Source organism: Gossypium hirsutum, chromosome D12, assembly GCF_007990345.1.
Source record: "Gossypium hirsutum isolate 1008001.06 chromosome D12, Gossypium_hirsutum_v2.1, whole genome shotgun sequence".
Lineage (NCBI taxonomy): Eukaryota > Viridiplantae > Streptophyta > Magnoliopsida > Malvales > Malvaceae > Gossypium > Gossypium hirsutum.
The window spans coordinates 46,824,042-46,833,959 of NC_053448.1; the positions used below are offsets into that span (position 1 = coordinate 46,824,042).

The 9,918-nt window shown below is 35.0% G+C and overlaps 1 protein-coding gene across 2 annotated transcripts; it reads right to left on the reverse strand.

The window, feature by feature from the left end:
* Positions 1 to 5,708: 5,708 nt before the first annotated feature.
* Positions 5,709 to 7,344, reverse strand: LOC107946203 (transcription factor TCP20). Of its 2 annotated transcripts, none has more exons than XM_016880431.2 (2): positions 6,122 to 7,344; positions 5,709 to 5,975 (listed from the first exon to the last, which is right to left on the reverse strand). In XM_016880431.2, exon 1 carries the CDS (start codon positions 7,093 to 7,095, stop codon positions 6,205 to 6,207), a length of 891 nt encoding a protein of 296 aa, XP_016735920.1. In that variant the 5' UTR covers positions 7,096 to 7,344; the 3' UTR covers positions 5,709 to 5,975; positions 6,122 to 6,204. The 2 variants fall into 2 exon arrangements, with proteins under 2 accessions (XP_016735920.1, XP_016735921.1); XM_016880432.2 differs by having other exon boundaries at positions 6,088 to 7,217.
* Between the last annotated feature and the right edge of the window lie 2,574 nt (positions 7,345 to 9,918).

The window sequence follows — 9,918 nt, forward strand, 5'->3', positions numbered from 1 at the left end:
CTCAGATGTGTGGGGGCCTTCTAAGACACCTTCATTGGGAGGAAAACACTACTTTGTTACTTTTGTTGATGACTTTTCCAAAAGAGTTTGGGTGTATACCATGAGAACTAAGGATGAAGTGCTTAGAGTTTTTCTTAAATGGAAAACTATGATCGAAAACCAGACTGGCAAGAAAATCAAGCGGCTTAGGACGGACAATGGAGGGGAATATAAAAGTGATCCGTTCTTCGATGTGTGCCAAGAGTATGGTATTGTTCGACACTTCACAGTTAGGGATACACCACAGCAGAATGGATTGGCAGAGCGTATGAATCGAACATTGCTGGAGAAAGTTCGATGTATGTTGTCCAATGCTGGGTTGGGCAAGCAATTTTGGGCTGAGGCTGTGACATACGCTGGCCATCTTGTTAATCGTTTGCCATCATCTGCATTAGAAAGAAAAACTCCTATGGAGGTATGGTCTGGAAAACCGGCTACAGATTATGATTCCTTACATGTGTTTGGATCCACTGCATATTACCATGTGAAGGAGTCAAAGTTAGATCCGAGGGCAAAGAAAGCTCTCTTTATGGGAATCACTTCTGGAGTGAAGGGATTTCGTCTTTGGTGCTTAAGCACAAAGAAAATGATCTGTAGCAGAGATGTTACCTTTGATGAATCTGCCACATTGAAAAAGGTAGCAGATAAAGATATTCAGACGAGCAATACTCCACAACAGGTGGAGTGTACTCCAAAACAGGTGGAGTTTGAGCAGATGGGGATTTGCCCAGTTAATAAGTCTAATTCTCCAACCACAATGGAGGAATTAGAGGTTGAAGAGGTTCTGACCCAAGAACCACTAAGTACACCAGAACCAGTTGCAGTTGCAAGGCCACGGAGAGAAATTCGTAAACCTGCTCGATTTACTGATATGGTGGCCTACGCCCTTCTCGTTGTTGATGATATTCCTATCACTTATCAAGAAGCAATGCAAAGCTTAGAGAGTGATAAATGGAAAAGTGCCATGGATGAAAAAATGCAGTCTCTCCGGAAGAACAATACTTGGGAGTTGGCGCAATTACCGAAAGGTAAAAGGGCAATCGGATGCAAGTGGATATTCGCAAAGAAAGATGGATCTCCTAGCAAGAAGGATATTCGCTACAAGGCAAGATTGGTAGCTAAAGGCTACGCTCAGAAGGAGGGAATTGACTACAATGATGTATTTTCCCCTGTTGTGAGGCATTCCTCCATTAGAATTTTGTTAGCCTTGGTAGCACAGTTGAATTTGGAGCTAGCTCAACTTGATGTTAAGACGGCTTTCTTGCATGGTGAGTTAAAAGAGGAGATCTATATGACTCAGCCCGAAGGATACACAGATGCTGGTGGTAGAAATTGGGTTTGTAAGCTGAACAAATCGCTATATGGATTGAAGCAATCCCCGAGGTAGTGGTACAAGCGATTTGATAGCTTTATGAGAAGGCAGAAGTACACAAGAAGCAAATATGATAATTGTGTATATTTGCAGAAGCTGCATGACGGATCTTTCATTTATCTACTCTTGTATGTTGATGATATGTTAATCGCTTCGAAGAGCCAAAATGAGATAGATAAGCTGAAGGCTCAGTTGAATCAAGAGTTCGAGATGAAAGATCTAGGTGAGGCCAAGAAGATTCTCGGCATGGAGATAAGTAGAGATAGACCGAGAGGCAAGCTCTGTTTAAATCAGAAGTAATATCTGAAAAATGTATTACAATGTTTTGGTGTAAATGAAAACACAAAACATGTAAGTACCCCACTTGCTTCTCATTTGAAACTTAGTGCTCAATTATCTCCGAAGACTGAAGATGAAAGAGAATATATGGCGAAAGTCCCATATGCTAATGCAGTTGGGAGTTTGATGTATGCGATGGTGTGTACGAGGCCTGACATTTCACAAGCTGTTGGAGTTGTGAGCAGGTATATGCATGATCCTGGAAAAGGACATTGGCAAGCTGTGAAATGGATTCTACGGTATCTTAGAAAAACCGTAGATGTTGGTTTAATTTTTGAACAGGATGAAGCACTTGGTCAGTTTGTAGTTGGATATGTTGATTCCGACTTTGCTGGTAATTTAGATAAACGTCGTTCAACTACGGGGTATCTGTTTACTCTTGCGAAAGCCTCAGTGAGTTGGAAGTCTACCTTACAGTCTACAGTAGCTGTGTCTACTACAGAGGCAGAATATATGGCAGTTACAGAAGCTGTTAAGGAGGCTATTTGGCTTAATGGATTGTTGAAAGACTTAGGAGTTGTTCAAAGTCACATAAGTTTATATTGTGACAGTCAGAGCGCTATTCATTTAGCAAAAAATCAAGTCTATCATTCAAGAACCAAGCATATCGACGTAAGATATCACTTTGTGCGGGAAGTCTTTGAAAAAGGTAAAATTCTACTTCAGAAGATTCCGACAGCAGATAATCCCGCAGATATGATGACCAAGGTGGTAACAACAATCAAGTTTAATCATTGTTTGAACTTGATTAACATCCTGAGAATTTGAGCACCTTCAGGTGTATGGCGCTCGAGAGTGCATTTGTAGGCACTACAAAAGATAGCTTTATCGAATTTGGGGAGTTGAAGGAAGTGTGTGAAGATGTGATTATCCTAATCAAATCTTCAAGGTGGAGATTGTTAACATTAATGGGAGACAACATTAATGGCAAACAATACAAAGTGGTGCAAGTTTAGCACCCTAAAGTTGACTTTGAAAAAGTGGCATGGGATAATTTTTTTTTGGTCCTTGAGATAATGGGCTATTTATTGTTTGGTCCTTAAACCTCAACTATAAATAGGCCTTCTCATTTCTCATTTCAATTCATCCCAACCAATCTTTCTCTCTTAGTTTTCTCTCTTCTCCCATTTGAGAATTCTCAAGGAATTCTATTTGTTTGTAATATTTTGAAGATAGTAAAGTTATCATCTGGTGTTAGTGCCCGAGGACGTAGGTATAATTTACCGAACCTCGTTAAAACTCTTGTGTTCTTTCTTGTCCTATTTTTCTTTCAATATTTGAAGGTATAATAGTAGTATTTAATTGTGCTATTAAATTACTATAGAAGGGATATTCTGACTAAGGAAAGACTTGGTATTTAAGAGATCCATGTGATCCACCTCTCTTCCCTGGGAATTGAACTTTGTGTGATTTTTTAGTACAATAATTTACACGCTTCCGACCCTATTGGAACAACACTTATCACACACGTTGGGTTCTTGTCTCTGACATGTACTGCCAGTTTATTTTTTCCCATTTTATTGTTTCGAAAAAATAGTGGGACAGTTTCAAAATTGTTCTTGCATTTTTTACTCTTTTGTCCTTGCCTATTTACCGTTTTGATTCCCTCATTTTTACACACAGAAAACGAAAAACACAACATTCTCTGGAAAACTCTTTTCTCCTCTTCCTTTATGATTTTCTTGTACACTATGCCAGTTTTCCCTAAACTCTTTTCTCAGTTTTTGAGTTTTAAACGGGACCGGTTGTGACCCCTCCAAATTTTTCTGAGAATTGATGCTACTGTGATTTCCCTAAGAAGAGTAACACCAATCGAGTTCCATCTTCCTTATTCTGGTGTACGAATATCGAAGCATTGTATTAACCTTGAGGGGCGACATCCACTACATGATTACACCGATCAGGACGAATTCATTTTTAAGACAGTGGTTTATCACAGCACAATAAATTTTTAATTTCTTAATTTGTTTATTTGTTATATAAAGAAAATTGCTACCAGTAAGAATTCCTTTTTATGAACTTTACAGATGATTACTTTCACTATAGTTATCTGAATTTAATTCATGAGAAGTTATAATCTTTAGGCATTTTCAAAAATTTTAAAGATGAAGTTGAAAATGAAGTAGGCAAAAATATTAAAGTCGTCAAATTTGATCATGGATGTGAATATTATGGTTATACGGCGGATCAAGTGAACAACATCTAGACACTTTTGCCAAATATTTGACAAAATGTGAGATTGTACATCAATAAACTATGTTGGGAATGTCAAATTAAAACAATGTAGTTCTGAGATAAATTTGAACTCTTAAGGCACAGTAAGTAGTGCGATTCAAATAAAAAACCATAATCAGCCTCAAGTTGATATGATTATAAGGAGATAAATTAGACAAAGGAGAAAGGTAATTTTAAATGAAAAGCTTTCGTAGATCAAACCTTATTGACTTACAAATTTTTTTTGTTAAAATTGAGGACAATTTTAAATAACTAATATCACATTTAGGTATTTAGAGACATCATCCGATCTAGAATCGTTCAATCACATGTTTAATCAATCAATTATCACATTTAAAATTTATGTAATAGCTATTTTTATCACAAAGCCGTCAAATAACAAAAATCAAACGCTTTCGTGTTAATTTGTAACACTTTGATCCAAAATATAGTAGAGGTATCAATACCAAAGGCTTAAGTATCAATACCTTGCGACTTGTTGTAGCAATGGATTGAGAAGGTATCAGTACTTGGATGCAGAAGAACTAACTTCCCCAGACATAATAACAAATTTCCAATCAAAATAGGAATTAAACATATCACAAGAAACATTTATCAGGAATTTGCTTGGAATTTCAGATGCAACAACTAAAGCTAAACCATAAGAAGAAGAAAATAGAAATGAAAGCAAATTTTATTGGACAAAAAAGTTTTATGTTAAATAAAAAAATCTAAATTCAATTAACGATTAAATGTCATGAGGAAAAAAAGTAAGCACCAGAGACTTGCAAGAAAGCACAAAGCTTAAAGAGAAACTGACAAATCTTTTAATGTTGGTAGCAAAATGCAGGCAGCCACCTAGCATATATTTATAGACTACTCTAAAAGTAAAATGGATTCATAGTAGAAGGTTTGAGTGCAGTGATTGTTAAGTAAATTAATTATGATATGAGTTAATACATTAAAGCATATGAAGTCAAGAAAAATGACATGTACATGGCAAATTTCTAAATTATTAACGTCTTAAATTTTATACTACTTTCAACACATACATTATATCAACAATTTTTCTCCAAATTAAACTACTATGAAAATTTATGCAAGTTAAGATGGCATAAATACACAACAAAACTAATAAATTGAGTCACTATGATAGGCTATACAAAATTTGATGCAATAAGAAATTATATGAATTTATAATACTAGAAATTAAATAAACAAAAACAAATTTTACTTAAAGTCTTAAAAATTATAAATTGATCAAGAAAGAAAGAATAAATATTTTGTAATTTACTTAGATTTTTTATGATGTTAACTTTAAAAATTTTATTTTCCTTCTATTTTAGCCAATAAAAAAATTTAATATCAAAGAAACTAACAATCTTAATAATAATTAATGTTTACTGAATTGAGTGATAAAAAGATTTGATACCTCTTAGTAAAATTTTAGGTCTAAACCTTTTCAATAAAGAAAATAAAATTGTGAGAGCTTGTCACTCATTTATACCCAATATCAAATAATGCCAACAACATAAGAGGCCATAATAACATCTCTTTGATATCAAATTTGAGTGAAAATTCTTTTGTAGTAAAATTTAAAATTATTTTTCAGAAAAAAAAATTATGATAATTTATTGATCCATTGAAAACAATAATGATAATAATAAACCCTAGCTCCGGCAAACTTCATCGGATGCGTCAGGAAAAAAAATTTGAGTATCACACACATACGAAAGATTCATAGTTTCTGCAATAATTCCAAATCGCTACTTTAAAGTTGAAAACAATGGAAATCCCCCTCATCTCTATTGCTTTAAGATACCAATCTACTTCGCTTAGACATGAAATATAAAGCAAACAAGTGATATTTGCCCGACAAAATTGTACTAAACAATAATAAAACACACCTCAAAGTTCAGTTTAACAAACACCAAACTAAATCCATCAATGTTTAACAAGCAGCAGAAGTAAATCCAATTTCCTGGCCATTGTTATTCTCTTCACAACTCATCTGCAAAATGACAAGGCACGCAGATGGAATTATGTTGATGTTTTAGAAGATGAAGGTGAAGAAGAATTTGCCATGCCAAATACGAAATTGACTCAGTAGAATGAAAACCTACCCCAGCAAATTGAATTGTTCAGAAATCATTTTACCTTTAGTTTCTGGTCATGGGACGCAATATATAATCGGGTTGACCAGTCGTCGTCATCATCTTGTTGTTGTTTAGAAAGACTAGCTACTGCTTGGATCCCTGGGAGTTATCCTTATCAGCAACAATCTGCTGCTGATTCAAGGGACGTACACCACCTCGCTGCTGCCCAATCTGCTGGTAAAAGTGGCTAAAAGCTTGGGAATTAGACACTCCAAAATGCGGATCCTGTGAAAGCCCAAGCTCCAAACCTGGAACCTGGAGGTTACTACCGTTGAGCAGCGACGAAAAACTCACAAAACCCATATTCATATTTGGAAATTCAAGCCCCTGGAACCCATAGTTGTGGTGGATATGATTGGAGTTTTCATTCCCAAAATTTGAAGCTGATGTGGATTGCTCTGAAACTTGAACAAGCCCTGATCCAATTCCATTACTAGAAGACCATGCCCCACTTGGGATTTGGGATCTTCCTAAATTACCACCCAACATTGCCCAATTATTCCTATCTTTGGACCCAGTACATGCCCCCAGTCCCATTTTGGTATGCAAACCAGCAGAAACAGAGTTCCCCTGCGCACAAACAGAGGCTCCAGCAGCCGCCAGAGCTGAAGCGGGAATCGTCCCAGTTCCAGTTGCAGCAATGATAGATGGTTCCGATTGCTGCAACAGCCACTGAATTGTCTCGCCATCGGATTTGTGACCCAATTCTCGGGTCAATTGGAAAATCCTGGCGGCGCACAGAGCAGGCATCCTTATTCTTCTACCTCTGCCATCTACTTTCTTGTGCCTGTCTTTGTTTGAGCTTCTCTTGGGAGCTAGTTGCTTCTTGTTGTCATCTTTGCTCGCAATCATGATTTGCAAGTTTTTTATTTCTGCAGGTTTATTGTTCTCTGCTTTCTGAGGAGTCAAGCAGGTGGGCACCTCTTGTGGATGATGATTTGAGCCCTTGCCCTTGCCCTTGCCCTTAGGCTCCATGTAAACTCAATTATGGGGCCTCCTTGATTGGCGAAGGTTAACTCATTTGGACTTTTTCTTACTGCCCCTTTGAAATTTCAATGCTTCCCTTTGCTTTATTGTCCATATGTTGGAACCACAAAATTTCAATTTAAAGTTACCACTCAATGATTTTATGTCAACTTTTTTCTCTTACTCACTAAGGAAAAAAAAGAAAAAGTGGACATGATATAATTATGAAAATGTATGTATAGGTATTGTTTATCTCTCACAGCCTTGGTTTTCCCTCCCACTATATTATGGAATAAAGAAAATATAAGATTTTACCTAATTCAGGTGGGATGGCAAAAAGCCAAACTTAAAAACTCTAAACTCATAATTACATTAAAAAGAATGGTTTACTGCTGGACACGCACATTAGGAATTAACCAACCAAAGGAATATGAATAAGTATTAGCAATTCCATTTTTTCTTCTATCATTAAATTAACCCACTTCAATCGGATTCTACATTTTCAAATTATTATGATTTTTATTAACTCAATTCTATCATTCTTACTTAATTTTTAATTCGTTATCTAAAATTTCACTCCTCTCATTAAAAATTATTGTTTTTCTCTCAATCAAATGAATCTTTAATTTTTTTGGGCTGGATTTGAAATCAATAAATAAATATTTGATTGAATTAAGTTAAGAGTAAATCAAATGGATTAATCTCAAACTCATATATGAACTTTGATTTATTTCAACTATAAGTATGGTTTAATTATATACATGAAACTTTAATTTTGATTCAATCATACATATTTTAAAAAATAAAAATATCAGTTTATTTTATATTGGACAAATATAATTAGTTATGTGTGCAATATATAATCATAAAATGATGTCATATCAATAATTATATTAATAATTTATGAGAATTAAATCAAATAAAAATTTCGTTAAATCAAAAGACCCCTGCTCCACTAGTTGCCTATCTCTAGGTACTGTAGTACTACAATAAATCCCTCACAGTTTATATCCCTATATTCAAATAGAAAACGAGTTTCGTGTGTGCAACGTATATATCCTTTAGTATGCTTGTAGTCGGTATAGTGGGGTAATATAAGTTATAGTATCCGAATTTAGTAATTAGATTTACATGAATTTGATTATTATAAAAGTTCAAAGTGTCATATTTAAGAAAATGGATTTAATTGTCAACTTCACATACAAAGTTGATAAAAAAAATAAAAGAAAAATACTAAAATAATTTAGAGACTAAAACTTATATTAACCTAATTGATATTCTTGTATCTATCTTAAGGTAAAAGGAAGTGATGGAAATATTATATTATTTTGATTCGTATTGTTAATATGACTGTTATTAAATTACAAATTTTAGGGGACATATATATATTTTTATTTTCTTTTTAAAATTATTCATTAAAGTTTGGGCTACAGGGAGGCTTTGGATTAGGTTTAAAGATCTTTTACTTGATCCAATAAAAAGGAGTTGTAATTTGTCAAAAGTTAGTTTGATATTAAATAACAAATAAAGAAAATGAAATCAATAGAGATGGTAACCAAAAAAATATCTCTAAGTTCAATAAAATGTACCAAGAACCGTAAAAAAAGTGGAAGGAGGAAATGGGTGTGGCTGGCATTGCCCACCATGAGAGGAATAGGGATGAAGGAGTCCCCACAATGTACGTGGCGATGTTCACCCAATCATGGAAACTACAGTAAGTCCTTGTGATTTGTAATCCTATCATTAGAAATTTATGGCAATCACGCGTCCTTTGTGCCTAAAATTGATAATCCTCTTATCTCTCTGAAACGCCGTAAGAGAGAGGATTATGCTTTGTCTCGAAAAATGAAGCAGAGGCAGCGGTCAGTTACTAATTCACTATCGGAGGATGAATGGGGTCCAAACCCCAAACCCACCTTGCTCGAGTTTAGCAAGTGGGTCCTTGAATCTTGTTTATCTCCCATGCATGCAAAACTCCATAACCAGGCTTTTTTATTTTTATGCTTCTTCTTAACCACATAATTGGAACATGGCGTGTTGCTATAATGACATTTCATGGCATTGGCCTTGGCCCCTCACTTCTTCAAAACCAGCTTTACATCTTTGCCTACAATTTTATATCCTGATGCTTTCCTAGAGATATATGTGAAGGAGTTGGAAAGCAAAGTTCAATAGTGAATCTCAATTATTTTGACATCAAGGGTACTGTTGTTTTCCCCATAAAACCAAGCCAAAAACCACTAGGTTCAGTAAAAAGGGAAATGAAAATGATCTCAATAGCTCAACTAGTGATCGAGTAGAACCAAGACTTTTGTTTGGATTGCAAGAAGAAAGTTATTAACTTCAAAGTTTTAAGATCATCCATACGTTTACTTGAGTTGCACCGGTTTTCTCATATTTGCCGCCAGCTTTGGGGACAAGGGGGCCCTCTAAAAAAGTTTACTACTGACGTATCACCCAATTTCACTTAAATTTGAAGCTTCTACAAGGTTATCGTTTTCGTAGGTTTGAAAATTTGCTTCACAAATTCAGCATCCATCATAAATCTCTCTAGACTTATACGCGTTTTAGTTTTTCTCCTTACGAACGCCTTTGGTTTCATATTATTTGGTTCATTGATTCAGAACTACAGAATGAAATCTAGCTGTTCTCGATGAATTACTTCTTTCTTTGGCATGCCTGCCCGCCCCATTATGAAAAGTTATCAATTAAGCAGATCACAAGGTTGATCTTGGCGGTTGTTCAGTCATTAATTTGTCTCAAAATTCATATTTTCGGTTTATATAGTCAAAATTTGTATGCTTTAACCACCAACTTGTCTACTTTTTTTTT